The following is a 22,414-nucleotide window of genomic DNA, read 5'->3' as shown; positions in this document are numbered from 1 at the left end:
TACAATAAAAATAACACAAGATTTTTAACATTGCACGCTTTAACAAGATAACTACTTTAATGTGAGTTTAACTTGATCAGTTACAGTACTGTCAACTTTAGCATTTTTAGCATCAATTTAGCTAGCTATCTATAGACATACATCCAAACAATATCTAACGTTACATAGGTCCCAGTTTATATTTTCACATTTACATTTATGCATTTGGCAGACGCTTTTATCCAAAGCGACTTACATTGCATTCAAGGTACACATTTTACATTTTGTCAGTTTATATCACCGTGCACTGAAACGTTAACTTAAATAGTACACAAGCATGTACCACTACAAGTCAGTTAGCCGATTTTGTTTGTTTGTTTGCTAAAAGTTAAGCTTACTTGTCAGAGTCCAACTCATAGCGCTGTCTTCATCAGTTGTTTTGGAGGAGGACTCGTGTGGTCGGCATGTTGAAGGCTCTGTAGCAGGAGGACAGGATGACTGCACCGGCTCGGTCTTCTTGCAGAGCAAGACAGAGCAACTTTCTACTATACAGTATATATATACATACAGTGAGGAAAAAAAGTATTTGAACACCCTGCTATTTTGCAAGTTCTCCCACTTAGAAATCATGGAGGGGTCTGAAATTGTCACCGTAGGTGCATGTCCACTGTGAGAGACATAATCTCTCACAGAAATGCGGAATTAGCTGAGGTGACGTGACGGCTAACAGACAGCAGACAAACGGCTAGTAGTGACAGCAGCGGCAACACACCTATCACTCAAGTGACCATGCACTTAATTATGCAAACTTTAAGGCTTAATATCATTTAAACGGATGAGTTCTAAAATAAATTCACCCCCTCACAGTTGCCATAAAGGGCAAAATTAGTTATATAGACCAAAAACACTTTTTGTACCAGGCTGTAAACTTTTGTATTTTTTTTTGCTGTAAAATTGGGCATTTTAACATGGGGGGTCTATGGGATTAACTCTCTTTTGGAGCCTGTCTCTAGCGGCCAGTCAGTTGCACTTTAAGTCACTTCCGTGTTGGATTCAAGAGAGAGACAGGAAGGTTGCCGCTTGATTTTAATAGAGCTTGCCCGATTAAAGGCTACTTTTTTTTCTTTCTTTTTTTTACTTCAAGAGGAGCTTGGCTTTAGTTGTTGAACTGCTTTAAATTTTAAGTAGCTTGTATCTTGGTGTACTACAGATGTAAAGTAGTTTCCAACAATGTTGACTGGTCAGACTTGTTTAAGGTTAGATCAGAAATTCTCTCTGTATGGTTTAAGGTTTTGGTCAATATAATGCCACGCTGGTTGCTCTGGACGGGCCTGTTGCCCGTATGTGTGTCTGCAGGTGAGCAATTTCATGGTGAGAACCACAGTATTGATCGGAGAACGGAGGCCTGCTCAATGTTTAATGCACTCTTTCTGTACTGGCACTATCCTGCATTAAATATTAAAGTCTCATCCCTGAACGCCTAGTGTAAATACGACAGGCAGAAAGAGACGGGGTCGAGCGCTCTCGGGGTTGTGGGTTATTGACCCCGCCTGCCAATGGGTGAGTGATGCGGCTGTTTTCGTGGTGAAGGTTATTCCTCCACAGTCATGGAAGTCAGCGCTCTGACCCAGCCAGATGAATAAGCCTATTTACACAGCTTTATTTAAGGCCTGTGACATCACTCAGGCTCTCAGGACCACATTTCTGATTAAAACAGACTCTCTGCTTATTGCACTGTGGCTCTGCAGGTTTTGGGAGTGAAGTTCTGCTTGGTAATAAATCCAGTGAGCTGGGGCTCTAGGATAGGTGGCTTTGTCTGCAGTACGGTCACGGATAATAGAAATGTATGTACTATAATCGGTATCTTAAGGATGAGAGTGGGCTTTTGAGATAGACAAATTGTCATCATTTATAAAACACTAAAGGAGATATTTTGCAGATGTTGGCACTGCTTATTTAAAGTCCCCATTAAATCAAAATTGAAGTGCTTTTGCTTTTCGTATGCATATTTTAGCCTTACTGTTATCTATAAGTTATATGCGCTCCAAATCAATGACAAAATTCGCTTTTAGAAGATTCAAGCATTCTTAACCTACAGTTTCTCACTTCTGCCAATATGGATCAATGATATGGATCAATCTGCACTTCAGCTTCTCATCAGATTTTCCGTCCAATCAACATACATACAGTCTGCTCCGTTCCAGAGACACAAGTGGATCATGCGCAAGTCGGCACATACTGGAAAAAATATATCAGACACAACTGAATTCTGCACAGATGGTCTCTGGAAAGGTCGCGTTTTTAAGTTTCGTTATAAGCAGTTCACACATTGGCAATACAAAAAAGCGAATAACACACCAACATTCTTACACAGCCACTTTAAAGTTAATCTTTAAAAACACTTATTTAATAAGACTGTTATTTTAATCTTTATCAAATGTCAAGATTAATATCCATTTTTCATACTTTATGATGTTGTGACGCTTATATATACACTTTTTGTATTTTAAATGAGTTTTTTTTGTGTGTTTGAGTTATCTATCGGTTTTCAGCTATATCATGAAAATAATTATTGGCTTAATTATATCAGTTAGAAATGTAATATTGTGCATCCCTATTTGATGTCAGCGAATTAATGCACTGTTTTTCCCTCATAACCGATTTCAGCTCGGCACGATGGGTGCGGACGATTTAAAACAAAGAGAGATAGCTCAATGAATTTCTAAACCCAAAGAAAGCAGAAAATAAAAGGAAGCAATTTTGTGTGAAATGACAGTGGTAAAGAGGGTCACTATGTGTAGATTGACTTTACTATTAGACATGAAATATGTGATCTACTCTGTGCTTGCACCTTCTTACTCTCTGGTTTCTGTGGTGGTCTCCATTTTGCATCTCTTTGTTGGCGTTTTGCATCCTAACAAGATTCCATGATCCCTTTGTTCCATTATGATAATTTATCATAGGCCGCATGTTGCATATTAATGAGCTTGAAGCTGATATGACCTCAAAAACCATTAAGTTCTGAACCTACCACCCTGCTCTCCTCTCACACACAGACTGAGAGTGATTTCTCTGGAGGAGGATGTATCTCCTGAGGGAAGTAATGTACAGAGGTCTGTCTCCTCTGAGACACCAGCTGCTGGAGAAAGCGCACAGGCTGTGCTATTTAGAGAAATTGAATTATGGCGTGTGATTTTAATAACAGAGCCAACCCACAATGTGCATTTTTTGAGTCTAGTGATAAAAATAATGGGCCCCGCCCACACCAGTAAAGAGCATCTCTGATTGGCTCTTAACTCTCCGCTCTCCCGATCATAATTGATCGAAGAATGAATGATCTTCTGCTTATTAGGCTATCTCCTACAGAGGCTTATCAATCATCACCGATCAATAACAACTAAATCATTCTATGTGTTAATCTCTTTCTCATAACAATCTTTATTTTATAAAGCTCCTGTAAGCAGTTTTTAAATACTTTATTTATTTCAGTTATAGCTTATGACTGGCATTTTATTTTATTTTATTTTATTATACGTCATTCAATTTTAAATAAAATTTCATTCAAATATTTAGCTTGTGGGTTGGTTTTATTCGATTTAAAAAAAATATATAATATTGTATTGAATTGAATTGAATTGAATTGAATTTGTTTTATTATTTTACTTAGCACCCAACCCTGTGCTCATGGTGTGTGAGTTTTGGGCAATATTACCTGTTTGATTGAACAATATTGGTTGCCGTCCGAATTATGTATTAAAAATTATATATATGTGTGTGTGTGTGTGTGTGTATATATATATATATATATATATTATTTGTTAGACTTTGTATATATAACTAAATATAAATAACAATATGTTTTCATGAAAGATTATTCAATGCTGCTTTAAAAGTGCTGCTTAATTTGGAACAGTTGGGCTCCAAAACGATATCTTGGAGAGAAAACAGTATAAGTATAGTGAGTTGATGGCTAATGATGCTTAAAAAGTGTGCAGCTCTTGGTTTGGAACTTGCCTACAGACAGAGAATGAACATGGATAGACTGAGGAACTCTGATTTGAATATAATTGGTTGTTTTTAAGGAAGTTAACTGGGCATTACCGGCTGCCACTGACTTGGATTAAAACTTTACGAGCCTTATTTACGCTTTACTCAAGCGCTTGACAATACGGTTTATGATTCATATGAGTGAGTAGGCTATGTGTTTTCTTGATCAGCCGGCGGTGAGTTATTGACGGCCGGGGAGGAGAGTCACGTTATCACAGAATTATACATCATGTTATGAATCCTGTAGCTGGAAGCTCAAGTGCTTGTCATCTGCTTCTCATCATTTATCCGAAAGAGAGCGAACCTTTCTTACTTCATCATCTTCTCTTTCTTCCTCTTGAAATATAGAGAAATCAAAGGAGAGAGCGCATGATTAACTCCAGAGAGATTGAGATACGACATATGAGGGACGCAGAGAGTTAGAGTGGAAATGACAGTTGGCTTCCGGTGCGTAGCGTTAGATTTAGTTTTGTGGAAAGAGCGGATATTCTTAATCTTTTCTCTCCCTCGTGACATCACTCGTTAGTTATAACCATCCCGGTGTGACAGGCTTTGCTCTGAGCGGGAGCACACAGGGATGCAATTAAGTCACAGTGCGTCATATGCGTGTGTGTGTGTGTGTGTGTGTGTGTGTGTGTGTGTGTGTGTGTGATGGACCCAGAGGGAAGGGTAGAAGGAGAATGGCCGTTGGTGGGTTTAAGAGTTGGATTTTGATCTGTTTACACTGATGTGGTTTGGCTCCAGAAATTAGTGTGGCACTTGAACGATGCTATAGTGCTGGAAGACCCTACAGCGCAACACAACTGAAGTCAACAGCACTGGACTGACGTGTGCAGTGTTCAGAACATGCGTGTGTCATTTTATTTAAACAATTACTTCTGCGTGCAAACATGAACATACAAACAATATCATAAATGGAATGAAAATAGGTCATTCTATCAAACGTGCGCCTTTGGGGTTCCAGCGGTTTTCGGTTTCATAAAGTGAATTAAAGAAATTGTTCAATTGATGTTCTGTTTCATATCTTTGATGAGCTTTAGTGTGCTTGCTGCTAATCTTGATGCTTTTTTTTATTTTAAATTATGGAGTAGTTCATTGCAAGAAGAAAAAAAGTGCTGACTTCAATTGTGCTATTTTTGCTATTGTAGCAGGAGAAATTGGAAACGCAAGGTTAGTTAGTTAGTGTGTGTGTATTCCTATAATGTTCTATCATTATTTCCACAATAAAAACACATCTGATGTTCAATCTGGGGACACAAATTCCAATAATATGTTAAGTCAGTAAAATATAAAATAAATTAAAAAAGACTGAATGCTAACTGTATTCCCATTTGGATAATTATTATTATTATTATTTTTTTTTGCTGTTGGAAAATCTAAAAGGTAGCATTGGATATTCATTAAGTCCTTTTTTTAAAACTTAAATACTTACTTTAAGGGATGCAAATAGCACCCATTTTGTATAATTTTGTGTTTCCTCTGCTTTTATGGTCTTTGATGGATAAGTCAGGTTTCACTCCAGGTTTTCTATCACTTTCATCCATCTTATCTGTGTTTTGTGGAGTGTGTGTATGTGGATTATTCTCCCGGCTGGTCTAAGATATCTCCCTTGATAACGTCAGACAAGAGCTTCAGACTTGCCAGACTTGACCACTTAAAAGATACATACAGCTTATCCTAGATCTGTCTTCAGAAACACAAGGCCATTATGGGTGCAAAAGTGGCACTGTACAGGGTTTTTTACTCTAAAGCTGTGTTTTTCAATCCTGATTAATTGATCAATTGAATTAATTTTTAATAATAATAATAATTATTATTATTATTACTATTATTATTAAATATTCATTCATTCAATAATATATTTATTAAATAATACAAAAAAGTTTATTAAATAAATACTTTATGTATTCATTGATTTATTTAATATTAATGAATATTACAATTCCTTATTAAACTAAATATTCTTAATTCCTCATGAATCTTTCTTTTTGTCTGCTTTTCAGAAACATTAATGGACACCCGGACCGCCACAGCAGAGCTCGGGTGGACGGCGTACCCTTCATCAGGGGTGAGTGTGTGTTTGTGTGAATAAATGACCCGCAGAACTGCTCACACTGTTAAAATACTTACCCTGTGTCTTTTATTTTTAGAAAAGCACATTAAACCAAAACCACCTCCTATTCACCCTTCAGCAACAGCTTACTAGATGAAGAGAGCCTAATAATTTCAGATTAACTCTAAAATATGCCATAAAATATGTTTGTACGACAGGTGCCGTGTCTGAAAAGTGAAATTAAGAGATCAACGTCTCACACACGCACACACACACCTCTTTCTCCCTGCTAGGTACAAAGCAAAACCCTCATTGCAATCACCGTACGCATTACACTCCACAGTTCAGAAAGACTTAATGACATAATGGGTCCACTTAAGGTGAAAAAGCACCTCTGAATCCATCTAAATGTGGTCCGGAGGAGAGCGGGGTACTGTAATGACAGACGCAGCCTGCAGAGAAATATAAAGCTTTCATTGAACTCTCAATAAGGGCACACAAAATTGTTCTGTCTGAGTGTTTTCTGTATTATTTCATGGAGATTCTTTAGAAAGTGATACTGTTTCCGTTGGATACTGTTGTTGAGTTGAAACATATATTTGCATGATAGCACACACTGACTTTCACCGATTTTATCAGTTTGAACAATTTTTTTTCCTAACCATCTGCATCCATGCATGCGGCCGACGGTTTTGGTTTCTAACGTCATGCTAGCTCCACCCACTCTGAAATCTCACTGCTCTCAAATCATTTTACTTCACATTACTATGAAACATCAAAATACATTCTGATCAGCTGTGATTTAGTTGATTCATGCAATTGTTTTCCTTCGAGGACAGAACAAAAACTGGAACATTTTGTTAAAGCCAATTGTTTAAAGAATATCAAAAAATTTGTCTTGATTATAATAAGATTGATTGGAGTGTGCTATGGTAATATTGAGAGAAGGTATTGTAAAATGTTTCTAAGAGATTGCTGGATCCTCTCTCTCTCTCTCTCTCTCTCTCTCCCTCTCTCTCTCTCTCCCTCTCTCCCTCTCTCTCTCTCTCTCTCACAGCATTTATTTGAATTAGAAATATTTTGTAACATAATACATGTCTTTACTGCACTTTTGATAATTTTAATATATCCTAAAATAAAACCCGAAACGGAAACGGATGCACGCATTCTCTCTCTCTCTCTCTCCCTCTCCCTCTCTCTCTCTCTCCCTCTCTCCCTCTCTCCCTCTCTCTCTCTCTCTCTCTCTCTCTCTTTCTCTCTCTCTCTCTCTCTCTCTCTCTCTCTCTCTCTCTCTCTCTCTCTCTCTCTCTCTCTCTCTCTCTCTCTCTCTCTCTCTCTCTCTCTCTCTCTCTCTCTCTCTCTCTCTCTCTCTCTCTCTCTCTCTCTCTCTCTCTCTCTCTCTCTCTGGTTCGTTTTGACCAGCTGTGCTATAAAAAATTTATAATAAAAGTATCCACAGATGGTCACCGGAGGACACACACACCCACACAGGCATATGACACACACATCTGACAGTGATGGACAGGGAATTTAGTGAGAGGAAATCCATTAGCTCATCATGTGACAGACAGCCATATTCCCCCCTGTAATTAGTGCAGTTTGCTGAGGCAAGCATCACTAATACTATTGCTTAAGGATTTGAGCAAACACACATTTTTAAACTTTGTCACTGTGGTTGCATGCTTTGCACTTTGACAAGCACCACTCACATTTACTTCAGATAATGTCATATCTATCCATCCATCCATCCATCCATCCATCCATCCATCCATCCATCCATCCATCCATCCATCCATCCATCCATCCATCCATCTTCTTACTCTTCTGCTCTTTTCTCATCACTTCATTCTCTCTCTGGGGTCACATGTGAAGGTTTAACCCTGCTCGTCCTTCACATGCACAATTGACTGCTTTCACGATTCATTCACACCATTTGGCGAATTCTCACAGCTGCCCCCCTCCAACACACCCGCATCAGTCTTTCTCTAATAGATCTCGCTTTCCATTAACCCCAACCCCTTCCTTTTCTCTTAAAGAAATCCCTAAGATCCCCAATTCCTCGCAGACCTCAGCCGGCCACTCCTGCTTAAAAGGCTCACACACACATTTTGAGCTGGAATGGCCGATTGTTCCCCTCTGCCTCTGCGATTACCTTTCACGCCTGCTTGCCCCGTCCCTCACCCAGAGGTCAGAGGTCAGAGGTTGGCTGCTTCTTCAGCAGCCCATATTTAATTCATCACCCCAGTTTGTGTGTGTGTGTGTGTGTAATGCTCCCAGGAGACTTCGAGATGTGCTCTTGATTATATGATGTATGTGCCATACCATGCTTTCCCTTTCTGCTGTCACAGCAATCGTACTTAAGCATGTGTGAACGTATCGATCAGATGGAGTCTGAGTGATTTGGAAGGGAAAGTAGACACTCACTCCATATGAATCTGAATGAATTGTCCAGGCTGTGTCACGTGAAAGACTTTTGGTGTTGCATGCAACAGGAGCAGCGCTGCTGGGTGTTTATGTCAGTCACATGCGAATAAGTTTAGCCAGGGGACAGTGTCTGTGTGGATGTGGATGTGTGTTTTTACACTTAATCTACAAACCTAGAAATTGTCTTATTAGTGTTGGCATTATTTTAGCTTAAAAACTTTTAGCAAAAGGGATAGTCAAGATCAGTCATCATTACTCACCTTGTTGTTGTTCCAAATCTGACTTTTACTTTTAGATTTATGCTTTTGGCAAATACTTTTATTCAAAGTCACTTGTGCTACAAGCAAAAGTTTGGAGTTAGTACAATTATTTGTTTGTTTTTTCTAAATGTTTTTGAAAGAAGTCTCTTATGCTCACCAATGCTGGGTTTATTTGATTTGACTGCATTTGATATTGTGAAATATTATTACAATTTAAAATAATTTATTCCTGTGATTCTGCTGAATTTTCAGCATCATTACTCCAGTCTTCAGTGTCACGTAATCATTCAGGAATCATTCTAAAATGCTGATTTGGTGCACAAGGCCCTGTTTACACTTTGGTATGAAGATGCATTTTGGTCGATCGGATCACAAGATTTCGCTAAATACAGGTGTAAACGGGGTTGAAAACGTTTTGAGCTTTTCCACTTTCTACCACTTCTAGAGGTAGTTGAAAACGCATTCAATCGCATTGCTTTCGTAGTGTAAATGCTCATGTAGTCGAATGTGTTCGAACAGCCACAAAAGACTGTCTGGACGGGATTTAAACTTTGTCAGCTGAAGATCCACGTTTTATTTAAAGATGAAAAACATACCAAGCACAGTGTTCTCTCACAATTCCTGATTTCTAACACGCACTCACCGGCTTTCAGAGCAGAAACGAAAGGCCTTGGCATTGCTAGTGTCATGCTCTACTGTTTAAGCTCTACTGTAAATATGATTTATTTACAATCACTTAAAGCATAGAGGCAGTCAAGGTCCAAAAATGACTAAAAAGTAAACAACAATAGCAACAACAAAAATTACATGCATTACATTCTGAGCCATATGAGATTTATTTTCTATCTATTCTTTCTTTCTCTGTCTCTGTGCCTCATGATTCCCTTCAGTAGTTTCTCTGGATGTACCAATTGAGATGCCTTGGCTGCTGTTGTAAAAAAAAAAGACTCTTGTGTTGCATGAGTGTGTGTGGTAGATTAAAAAAGGCCTTAATTGAAGTCTACCCAGTCTTTTTTCTCTTCTGTTCCTCTGAAAGCAATTTAGCCCTCTATCCTTCTCTCTGACAAGCTAAACAAGGACGGTCACTATCTTTTGCTGTTTTCTCTTAGCTCAATCACAGCCAACCATGTGCCGGCAGCTTTTCAGATGCCCTTTGTTCCATTCCCTCTTTATTCATCTTTCATTTTCCCCCTTTCTTTTCTAATCTCACACACTCATTCTCACTCTGAGTCTGGGAAGTCTTTTGCTTGCCTTACACTGCAAAGAAATATTTTTGATTCAATATTTTTGTTGTTGTTGTTTTTCAGTTCAAATATCTAGACATCCTTAAAATAAAATGAGTGTTTTTGTATACACTACTGTTAAAAAATTTGGGGTCAGTACGTTTTTTTCTTTTTCTTATGGTTTTGAAAGACGTTTCTTATGCTCACCAAGGCTGCATTTATTTGTTCAACAATAAAATGAAAATTATAATATTGTAAAATATTATTACAATATAAAATTCTAGCAATATGTGTAAGTATGTGCCTACAGTTGACCTGCTATATGTGCCACATTTCCATCTCTGTGTGGTTGCTAGGGTGTTGCTATGCTACACAGAACACCCTAGCAACCATGTTACATTAAATTGTGCTTAAAAATGTCTTTGTGGTGCACTGGAAACTACCTAGAACACCCAATTCACGAGTTCACACTTACAAATAATCAGATTATAAGTAAAAAAAAGTTTGCGTTTTTGGTGTGCTGTCCGAGGAGAGGGCTCAGAGCCCGAACCCAGAGAACTCCCCCCATATTCCTGGCTGTGGTAGGATCCAGCCAAGAGTGAGGAGTCAGGGTGGTGGAGGGATGCTGAAAACTGTCGAGGAGCATAGGTCACTCAGCTACGTATAGGCCTCTACTCATGCTGATTGGATAGATCATTTGAACATGTTCCTCCCGAACGTTTTTAATAAAACTTCATGCATTTTGGCGGTAAGACGGCGGACAACTCAGAAAATGTAAGAATCTCTTATTTTAATGTTTTTAGTGTGCACTGCTGGTTTATTTTAGTATGAACCTGAGGTTAAGTGTAGTTTTGCACCAAATTATCAAGAGGGAAAGTGAGAGAGAGAGAGAGAAGGCCATCTCTACTCGAGCACATTAAGAACACTGTTCTTCGAAGAGCGATGGCCCGCAACAGCGATACACAAAGTGCAATCCCTCACACACTTCTAGGTGCAGTACGTGTGTTTTAAAGTGATTTCTCTGTGTTAAGTGCTTTGTGTCACTTAAGAACCCATATGGACGAGAGTATGTGTTTGTGAAGTCTGCAATGGACTTGTAGCTAGTTTTGAGTTAACACTTAGTGACAAGTGGCAGCGTCCACAGGCTTTTTTTCTTGCTCTCCTAGTCGAGGTGTGTGTGAGAATAGATGTTCTCTCTGTATTTTCTGCCTTCAGATCACTTAAGTGAATGTACACGAGAATATCTGCCCTTCTTTCTTGTATATTTAATGTCTTGTTCTCTTTTATACTTAGCAGCAGCGCTACATGTACACACTACTCAGCCGAGGCCACTTCAAGGAGGTGATTTAAGGCGCGCCATGTCCTGTCCTAAAAACAAGACAAGGCTGAAATCTCTTTTTGTCTAGTCGCACAGAGCCAAACTTTTGACGGCAGCACAAAGTCTGGTCCACTTTGCAGTTTATCCTGGCCAAGAATTGGTAACTTAAACAGAAAGAGACTGTGTGGCATTATGTAATGTGATCAACAGCCATTTGTGTTGTTTGTAGGTGGCATTTAGAGGTGGGTAAGTCTTGCTTTTATGCTACTCAAACCCTCTGTCACTCTGAACATCTTTCAACTCTTTCCCCACCATTGACAAGTTTTTCCGTAATTTATGACACAATGCTACCCTGCCATTGACAAGTTTTTCCAGCAATCCACGTTTTCACTGTTATACGGTAGGGGGCGCTATTAAGCATCTTCTGAAATAGTACAGAATCTCCGGATCCAAACACAAACGAAAAAGAAGCAGAAAGAAGCGGTAGAAGATTCCTTACGCACATGTAAGCTAATGTGATCATCAAACATTTAACAGTATATAAATCAAAACTGCCTAACGTTACCGAATGAAATGTCGAACCCACAAAGAGGTATAGGATTGTGCGAACTTTGGGGGTGTTGATGAACTCGATTTACTTAATCTATGTTTTGATCATTGTTCTGAATCCAATCCGGACATTGTCTTTGACTAAAACGTGATTTTTGTTTAAAACCAGAGGCTCTGTTCTTTATTTTGATATATATATAATATAATATAATATAATATATATATATATATATATATATATATATATATATATATATATATATATATATATATAATATAATATAATATAATATAATATATATATATATATATATATATATATATATTTATATAACATTGCATGTTCAGATATTCATACAACAAAATATTCTGGGGGGCATGAAAGTTTTGTGAAAATAATCAAAAATGCTTGCACATTTAAGTACAAGTATTTTCATCTTTTCCAGGTTTATATCAGAACATGCATCACCTGTTGGTCTTATTTGGACAGTCGTATCTCTTTCTCTCTCAGTTGGAGGCCAATATGATGAATGGTTGTTTATGAGTACCGTCATGTTCTAACAGCAGTAGGCACTGGGTTGTTGGGCAAACTCTCTCTCTCTCTCTGTAACTCATGGTCATTAACACAACACATTAAACACTAAACCACCCCCTGTCTCAATATTTTAAGCCACTATAACATGACAAACCAAATATGACACATTTCTCCAGTGTTTCTAGAGCTCATGATGGGGGGCTTTCAGGCAAGTCAGCCATCAAATGTTCAAGAATGTAGGAGGTCTGTCATAAAATATTTGCTTCATGTGAAGTGGTCGGCCTGGTAAATCCATGCATTTGTAGATAGAAAAATTAAATTTCATTGGTTCATAATACTGTAAGGGGGCGGCCCCATCCTGCATCAAAAGGACTCTGGGGGTGTCCCGAATAGTGTTGCACGGTGTACCGATACTTCAAAAGTATCGCGATACTCGGAAATTAAAAACGTCACGATACCTAAATTTATCAGTATCGATACTTAAATTTTTTTTTTGAAAAAACGCCTCCCTATGGACGTCTGTGTTTTTTTCCTGACGCACGCAGCAAAGAACCTGCCGCTGTCAGTGTCATGTGACAAAACACTACAGCGAGATGGCTGCATGTGCGAGCACAAGTGGTCCACGACTCGTAGAAAAAGATGACGCGAGGAGTGACATATGGAAGTACGTTGCCTACCTTGCTCTGTTGCACGGTGCACCGATACTTCAAAAGTAAATAGGAAATTAAAAACGTCACGATTCCTTAATTTATTAGTATCATACTTCTAAGAATGACCACGTTCCAGATTTGTAAGGCCGGCGACACACTGTCTGCGTGTCGTGTCCGTTTTTATTTCGGCTCCCATGTTAACTGTCTGCGTGACATGAGTCTGGGCGCAGCTCGAGACGCGCGGAAAACGCGTGTATGCTATAAATAGAACCGACGCCTATTTTTCACGCGACACGCAAGCCTGTTGGAAGCGTTTCCAGGCAAAATAGAATAGGAAAAGATGTTTCTATGTCATTTTGACACGAATACATATTAATAAATGACATTTTGATGTTTGAAAGTTTTGACATAAATACAATAAATGTAATTAAAAAAAATATTATCGATTTTCAAATATTGCACCTCTCAATACAGAACGAATTATTCTGTAGCCTATTGTTGTCTTTGCTGCTATATATTTGTTTAACATGAAGTATAGGCCTTCCACAACTCTCTCCCCACATGTCAAATATATCACCAATGAGGCTTATCATATGTTACCAATATTAAACATTGTTTAATATAATCGCTGTTCATATTTTTATTCAAAGTTCAGAATCAAGATAAAGCTCTTATGTTTCTTATGATAAATGAGATAATGCTGCTAAATTTATCTTTTTTTTTTCCTTGAATGTCATTGCTCTAATTTATTTTTTATATTTCATATTTCATATTTTGTTCAAATGTTTAATATATCTGCTGTTCATATGTTCATTTATTAGTGTGTTATATGATTAGAATGTTGTCCCGGTTTTAAAATAAAGCACAGCAGTGATCTTTGAGAGTGTTTCTCCCTTTTCAGGAAAAGTATCGAAAAAGTATCGAAATCGCAATACTTGACTTGGTATCGGTATCGAAACAACAATTATTTTGGTATCGTGACAACACTAGTCCCGAACATCTCTATCACTATCAAGTAGGGCTGCTTGAGTCCACATTTTTTGGAATTGGCTCAGATTCCGTGTTTTGTGTTTTTTTTTACATGTTTTTTTTTATTTTTTATTTTAATATCAGTCTAATGCATTAAGCCATGATAGCGTTTCAGAACGCGGGTTTTGTGACATCATCACATACAATAGAAGTCCAATTTCATTGACTAGGAGCCAACCAATAAAATGGCTTGTTTGAACATCCACACTCCCGCCCCCCTTTCTCTGTCGCTGCCACTAAGTTTCAAGTGCACAAGTTAGTTTTGCATCTAATATATCGCGAAAAGAGGAGCAAAAGTCAAGACACGAAATTTGTAATTGAAGTGACAGATTTGAGAAGTTGCAAGTGCCTAATTGAGGTTGTACTGCAAGTGTGAATGTAAGAATAAGTGCAAATATATATTACAACTTTGTGTCTGTTATTGTATTTCTGTGAATGGCATTTTACACATTTGTGACTACTTGTCTGCAGCTTCAAATTCAGAATACAGGTTTGTGACTAGTGTCTGCGAGTGCAAATTTCAACATTCAACTTCAGTTCTCAAATTCACGTCTACGTGCTCTCGAGTTTTGCTACTCTTTTACCTTCCTAGGTATCAACAATATGCATTCATTCAGTATGGCTTTATTTTAATGTGTGACATGATGACACTTTGACAGAATGGCTGCAATCTTTCCTTTTTTTTTTTTTTTTTTTTTACAGATTCATTGAAACAAACTGGTTGAAAGAACCCGTTTGTGGAAATGAATCGGAATTCCCATATTACCAAGCAATGACTCGCTATATTGAACTGAATAGGGCTAATATAGGGGAGTCTATTCCCTTTGAAAGAATCAATTCCATCCTTTGAAACTTATTCTCGATTCCCAATGCTCTCTCTTTAAGAGCAAGAAATCTTATTCGGACTAAATTTCTAGGCCATAAACTGTTAGAACAGCCATACAACTATATTAGAGAGAGGTTAAGAGCCAGAGGTCAGTGTTTATGGTGAACTTTAGTTGAGGGGTAATTATTTTCCTCTGGGCAGATAGGTTAGGTCTCTCCACCTCTCTTGCTAACCCTGTTTACTCTCATCTCACGACTGAATTATTCAGCTTAAGAACACTCTTAACCCGCACACACATGCGCTGTGGAACCAAAATATATCCAGCCGCACGTACAGGGCTATTTAAAGCCTTGTCATAGATGGGAAATGGATGTTGGGGTCCTGGAGAGTTCCATTATTGCTATGGTGACGGATGATGGAATACCTTTGTTTTGCTGCTGCTTTTTCTTTTTCTCTTTTTTTTTGTTTTAAACCTTGTGTGCCTTCATGAAAGTGACAAGGTTGGGGCCCTAGCTCTTAGTGCGTGTGCTTTGACATGTCGAGTCGTGATGCTCAAGTGGGAAATGGGAGTTCAAGACTCGGTTGCATAATTTCCCGATCCCATTTTCCCTTCTTCTCATCATTGCCCTACAGAGTCGATATGAAAAAACTGGCAGAAATATCAGGGAAAAAAGTGACTGTGTTACTAAGCGGAATTTTTTTGTCATTTTTATCCAACACCCTCACCTAGAAAGTGTATTCCTCTTGTGTCATTGATTTTTTTTTAGACTAATTTTTAACCAATTCCAGTAGTCAGTCACTAGTGTTCACAGGAGTCCATCTGCAACAGGTTGTCTTTTTTAAATTAAATAAGTATTTTAAAATATGAATGTTAATTAAATATTTTGTTATTATATACATATATAATACAAGATATTTAATTAACATATTCATATTTTAAAATAGTTATTTAATTAAAAAAGACAACATGTTATAGCATATATATATATATATATATATATATATATATATATATATATATATATATATTATATAACATATAATATAAATAATATATATTATTATTTCTGTTTTGACTCAGTGTATTTTAATATTGCAAAATATGTATATATAATTACAAATATTGTAACTTTGTTTTCGGGTTTGATATTGCGAACAAATTTGATATCCTTATTTTTGTGCCAGATAAATATTGTTCCAACGTTCATTGAAAAATGATATCCGTTGTTATATGTTTTCTTTTCATACATTGCAAAGTGGTACAGAGAAATAAAATGTTGTCAAACAGAGGAACGAAACAACAAAAAAGTGAGTTGCTCCCTGTGAGTATCTTGTAGTGTATCGATCTAATTTCTCAAACAGAATCTTGACTGTAATTCTGAGTAGCATAGATCAGCTTTAAAATAGCTTTCTAAACTCTATAAATATGTCATATTGTACACATTTGTTGGCCTTCCATATTTCATAGTTTTTAACTATGCATTCAAATCGAAGTGCACGGCTAACTCAATCCATGTGTTTAATGTTCTGTCCTCTCTGACTGTGTCTGGAGATTAATGTGTTGGTTTGACAACAGGTCCAGTTCTCACCCATTACAGTTAGATATACTTTATTGATCCCTGAGGGGAAATTTACTCAGCGGTGTAGCATGAACTACACTGTATAATGAAGGTCCCCAAATTAAATCTGTTAAAGTGGAGAATGTATTTCCACATCTTTCTCTCTGATATATTTGTGACCCCTCCTGGGTCTGAGCAGACCTGTAAATCCCAGGCAGAGAAACGGTCGGCTCTAGTTGAGATCCGTGCTGGTGAAAGCGTGCAGTCCGGGAGTTTATGAGCATGATCATTATAGTCCAAGCCAGAGGGCTTCAAAACAATTTGACTTTTGTCCTGCACACTGGACAGTTTTAATGACTTCATCACCATTTTATAGACAGTCTGAGATTGTGAATCCTCAAATTGCCATTTCTGTCGACCTCTTTCTCGCCGTTTATTTGTGTGCGCCTCCAGCCTTGTGGAGGGAATTTGTTGTTGTGTGTGTGTGTGTGTGTGTTCTGTGAATGTGTGTATTCAGGGGAATGTTTAAAATCTGTTAAACTGTGTTAAAAGTAATTAACTATGTTACATCATTATCAGCTGAGGCTCTTTCTCTCTCTTCCAGTGATCTTGATTTGTTGCATTGTATCATAGTGACCTGCAGTGTAGATACTGGCTGCGTACAAATTTGCATACTCTCTTGAGTAGGTATACTTATTTGAATAAGTAATTACTTCACGAGCGCTAAAAAAAATACGTTCTGTATAGTATGAATGTGTGTAGCATGAATGGAATCTGGATGTCCTACATTTACCATGTTGTTACTTACTGTCATGTGACCTTCCAGCATCAGTTACGTCGCTTTACTGCCATTCATAAATCCTCTCCCGTGGCCTCATGGGACAGTGAAGTGTCCATCATATGCACACTTTAGAATCTCACCGGAAGTAGCAGGTCATCCATGTACTTTTTGCCTTCTCTTTTATAAATACTGTGAATTCGGACATACTACTTTTGTCACATACTATTTTTGTCCACTGTATAGTAGTGTCATGTGCACTTATAGGCTTAACATGTGACCATGTAATGGGAAAGGGATAGTTATGGGTCCAAGCATTACATCTTTCTTCTATAATTTAAGCAATAAAAGCAAAGCTGAATTTTTAGCATAATTTTTCCAGTCTTCACTCTTCAGAAATCATTCTAATATGCTGATTTCGTAAGTAATGAGTAATGTTTCTTATTCTTCATTTCATTACAGATTAAGTTTTGAAAACAATTGTGCTAATTTATATTTTTTGCAGAAACTGTGATACATTTCTTACCCACCCCCCCCCCCAAAAGATTTGTTGATAGAAAGTTCAAAACAACAGCATTTATTTGCTTAGATTAAATTAGAAATCTAACATAAAACATGTCTTTACTGTCACTTTTGATCATTTTCATATATCCTAAAATAAAACCCGAAACGGAAACGGATGCACGCGTTTCTCTCTCTCTCTCTCTCTCTCTCTCTCTCTCTCTCTCTCTGTCTGTCTGTCTGTCTGTCTGTCTGTCTGTCTGTCTGTGTGTGTGTGTGTGTGTGTGTGTGTGTGTGTGTGTGTGTGTGTGTGTGTGTGTGTGTGTGTGTGTGTGTGTGTGTGTGTGTGTGTGTGTGTGTGTGTGTGTGTGTGTGTGTGTAGAATTCTAAAGATAACTGTACACTTTTACAAGTTTAATGTCCATAGCAATAATGACACTTTGTTAGTGTTAATGTGAGAGTGCGTATCAATGCATGCATGCTCATGATATTATGTGCAAATCTCTGATGGTATAACACAGTTCGTAATGTGATATATGAGCTGGTACTCGGCTCTGTCTGCTGTAGCCTGTGGCGTGAGTCGGGTTGAGTGATTGTGGTCATTTCAGCAGACAGAGAGACAAGCGTCCCTAGACCAGGCTGGGGAGGGACGGGCCTGTATTAATGGCAGCGCCGTGCCAGATTGGACGGGTCCATCTTATACAGATAAATCATCATTACAGGGTTGGAGGGGTGGGGAGTTGCTTTGGCAGTCAGAAGAAGAAAAAAAGGGGCTTTCATTTGTGCCCAGGATCTCTGTAAACTCATTCATCATGCCAGCCATGTTACACTCCCACCCCTCCTCACCAGTCCCACCTCTCTCTTCTCACTTCTCGCTCTCATCCCTCCTTCTCCTCCAGAGCAATGCCTTCCAGCTCTGCTATCTCTTAGGAGGTGATGATACACTCCCTCTTCTACTGTGTTTAAAGACAACATGGAATTTGCACTGCAGTTATGTGACTTGACTTGAAATTTAAGGACTTGTGACTTGCTTGACTAAATGAAGAAAATGATATGAATTTGACAAAAGTTGACACTGAAATTGACAGTATTCATTAGGGGTGTAACGATATTCAAACCGAACCGAAAAACCGCGATACAACAGCCACGGTTCGAACCGCGATACTCTCATGTCGAACCGAACGCGCCCCGCCCCCTGCTGCCCAACTCTCACTTCACTTTGTCACAAAACAATTTTTTTCTTCCTTGACATTTGATTAAATAGTAATTAATGAGTACAGTTTTAACAACTAATAAGAGCTGTAGTTTTACTAAATATTATAATATTATTTACTAAATAAAGTGCATGTCACGTGATTTGGGTGATCGATCACGCTCGAGAGTTTACATACGCACTTCAGGATGGCAACTCCGCGGCATATTGAGATTGAAGACCCTCCGGTCACAACCACTGACTGATACAGCAGCAACAGCAGCAGTGCTGATCACGACACTTGAGAATGATCACCGACACCTGTCATCATCCAATATGATGACATATCACAGCTTTTTTTAATCATTGTTTTGAGACATTGATTTGCGAACAAAATCCTCTCCGTCTGGTCGCTTCCTCTTCAAGCCGGACTCGTCTCGCGCTAACGGTAATTCCCTTTCACTGTCCACGTTTTGATTTCGGCAAATTTTGGCGAATGCAAACAACGTGATTATTGTTCATGAGTCCAACATCCAGCCACGCAAGAAAACATGTAATCTACCTGAGGGAATAATATGCTCAAAAAACATTTCTGATTATTATTAATGTTTAAAACTGTTTTGTTTTTTTTCCCCCAGGATTCTTTGATGAATGTAAAGATCATAAGATATTTATTTGAAATAGAAAGCTTGTGTAACACTATAAATGTACTGTCACTTTTGATTAATGTAATGCATCCTTTCTGAATAAAAGTAGGCAATTACTTTAATTTCTTTCCCAAAAAAATAATCTTACTAACCTCAAACTTTTGAACTAGGCCTATGTATAATGTTAAAAAAGCTTTCTATTTCAGATAAATGCTGTTATTTTGATTGGTGGTTTGTTTGTAATGTGACATTTTTTTTGTATGACATTAAAAATATTTTTAGAATTAAATTGTACATAAATAGGTTAAGCAATACAAATGTGTTTGTCTGATAACCTTTTAAACATATACTTAACTACAGTCTGCAGACACTGAAATTATGTACATTGTGCGACACAGTAAATATTTTGAGTGTCCCTCATTTTCCTATAAAGAAACACGATTGTCCCGCATTTTACTTTTCTGAAGTTGGCAACCCTACTCAGGTGTGCAGTTTATTTCTGACTAGTCAGTGGAGACATTTATTTCATTTTAGTTAACTCAGGTGTGCTAACTGCTCTAAAGAAAACGTGAAGCCAATGTATAAAATTAATAAAGATAAAGTTAAAAAGTTAAATTATTGTTGTTGTTGTTTTTATTAAGTTAAAAGTGAATCTAGTGTTATTATTGCTGGTGGTGCCCTGCCATGAACCCTGCCCCCACAGCAAACAGAACCGAACCGAACCGAACCGAACCGAACCGAACCGTGGCTCCAAAACCGTGATATGAACCGAACCGTGGCATTGGTGTATCGTTACACCCCTAGTATTCATAGAAGGAGATTTGGTGTTGCACAACTGGCAAAGCCAGGATATCGGACGCGACCATCACAACCTAAAACTTAATTCTCCACTTCAAAATGAAAGGTATAAGCCAATCTGTCCAATATAAGTAATTTGACTAATATTTAGAGAGAATAATGTGCAAAACAGCATGCTTCTTTATACAAAATTGTCTTTCAAATGCTTAAGGCTTTTGTTGCCTTACATACTTATATATGCGTTATGTTCATACATATATATAATTTTTTTGATTATGCAATATTGTGAAAACATTATGAATCTATTCAAATAACTGACAAATTGTGCACAATAAGACTAAAGACAGTTATTAAGGAAGCAGAAAGGGTCAATTTTTATTTCATGTTGTCTCTTAAAGATGGAAAGCGTAAACGGGAGGGCGGAGTTTTTGTCTGACAGTCACGTCTCTTTAAATTACCGGAAAGAACAATTCAACCTGATGCAATCAAAAGAGGTAAAATGACAGTGTATAATTAAACGTGGAGATATGAAATGGCTGTGAAAAAAATTGTGACAGATGTGTCATGAAATGGAAACTGCACTGTTCTGGAGGGCTGGATTTTGATTTACCACCATTACGGACTGTGTTTCTGCTTTTTAGCTTGTTTTCTCAAAATTATTTATCGAATCGTGGTGTTGGGTAGGAAGTTACATTTATCCCGTGGGTGCCTGCTCACATTAATCTTACGTTTAAAAAATATGAATCATGCAAGAGGCATTACAAGAAGAATGGAATTAATTCTAGTGAAGTGGAATTGCTTGAATGAACAGATGGCTTTTTATGATTGTTTTTTTATTATTTGTTCTTTGCTTTTCCTGCTTTATTAAATTAAACATTAGTCTACTGAGTATTATTGTAACATTAAAGGGATATTTCACCCCAAAATTAAATTTCTGTCATCATTTACTCACTCTCATGTCATGCCAAACCTTTATGACTGACTTTCTTTCTCTCAAAAGAAGTTTTGAACAATGTAACTTGTGGCTCTTTTCCATGCAATTTAAATGAATGTGTACTGGAGCTTTTTCAAGGTTCAAAAACGATGAAAAAGCATCAAGTATGACTCATATACTATTCCAAGTCTTTGTGAGAGGAATAGACTGAAATTTTAGCTCCCTTAGCTCCCCTTGCCCATTTCATGAGAGAAGAATCAATTTCCAGTTTGTGAACGAATCATTCTTTTGAACCAAATCTTTACAATGAACAATTTGTTGATGAATTGGACTGAAATGGTTCTCAACTCGCTGACCGTTTGCAGTGATTAACAGCTTGCTGGAGACAAAATGCTCACACAAATCTATCTTATGATTTCAGAAGACTAGTATATAATGTCAAATGAGACACTTTTATGATGCTTTTTATGGCATTCCAGTCCATATTCATTCTAACTGCATAGAAAAGAGTGAATTTTTTTTGTTCAATTTTTTTTCCTTGTTTGTGTTTCTCGGAATAAAGAAAGCCAGGTTTGGAATGACATGATAAATAATGAGCAAAGTTTTATTTTCAGGTGAACAATTTCTTTTAGATTTATTTCAGCTGTGTTTTACTTTGCGTCACATACTGGAGAGATTATACTGTTTTGCCAACACTTCACGCATTGATTTTTCCTCCTGGGTTTCAAACTGCCACACAGACGCTGATCCATCACTGTTCAGATTAGATTTTCTCGAATTCTCCTTTTCTCTGTTTCTGCTTTCATAACACACACAAACAGCAAAGGTGTACACGCATTGGATCAGATTTTTATCCGGTGAGGGTCCACGAGTGAGAAACCCTCCTGAAGCCACACACACTTAAACAAAACAAACAGCGCCCACACAGTTACACACACACTTCCCGTACCGATACCATAAGTTTACAGCCCTCAAGAGTCCACTTACAAACCTTGTATTTGTTTCCCTCTCCCACGGCTGTGCCACCTCAAGGGAATTCTGGGATAGCGTAGGATGGTTCAATCGGTCAACCTGCTTTGTTAAAAGGTAGAGATTACCCACAGGGCCGTGCG

The 22,414-nt window shown here is 37.7% G+C and overlaps 1 protein-coding gene across 1 annotated transcript in view; it reads left to right on the top strand.

Moving 5' to 3' along the window:
* The window catches only part of ephb1 (EPH receptor B1), a 256,086-nt gene that overhangs the window by 66,730 nt on the left and 166,942 nt on the right, over window positions 1-22,414 (top strand). The window contains exon 2 of the mRNA XM_082173478.1: window positions 6,030-6,094. Coding sequence (XP_082029604.1) covers window positions 6,030-6,094 — 65 coding nt within the window. The remainder of the gene's footprint in view (window positions 1-6,029; window positions 6,095-22,414) is intronic.

The sequence above is a fragment of the Leuciscus leuciscus genome (assembly GCF_965113295.1).
Source record: "Leuciscus leuciscus genome assembly, chromosome: 6".
In the NCBI taxonomy this organism is placed as follows: domain Eukaryota; kingdom Metazoa; phylum Chordata; class Actinopteri; order Cypriniformes; family Leuciscidae; genus Leuciscus; species Leuciscus leuciscus.
The sequence above is the reverse complement of the archived record's forward strand: the minus strand, read 5'-3'. Positions and strand labels throughout refer to the sequence as shown.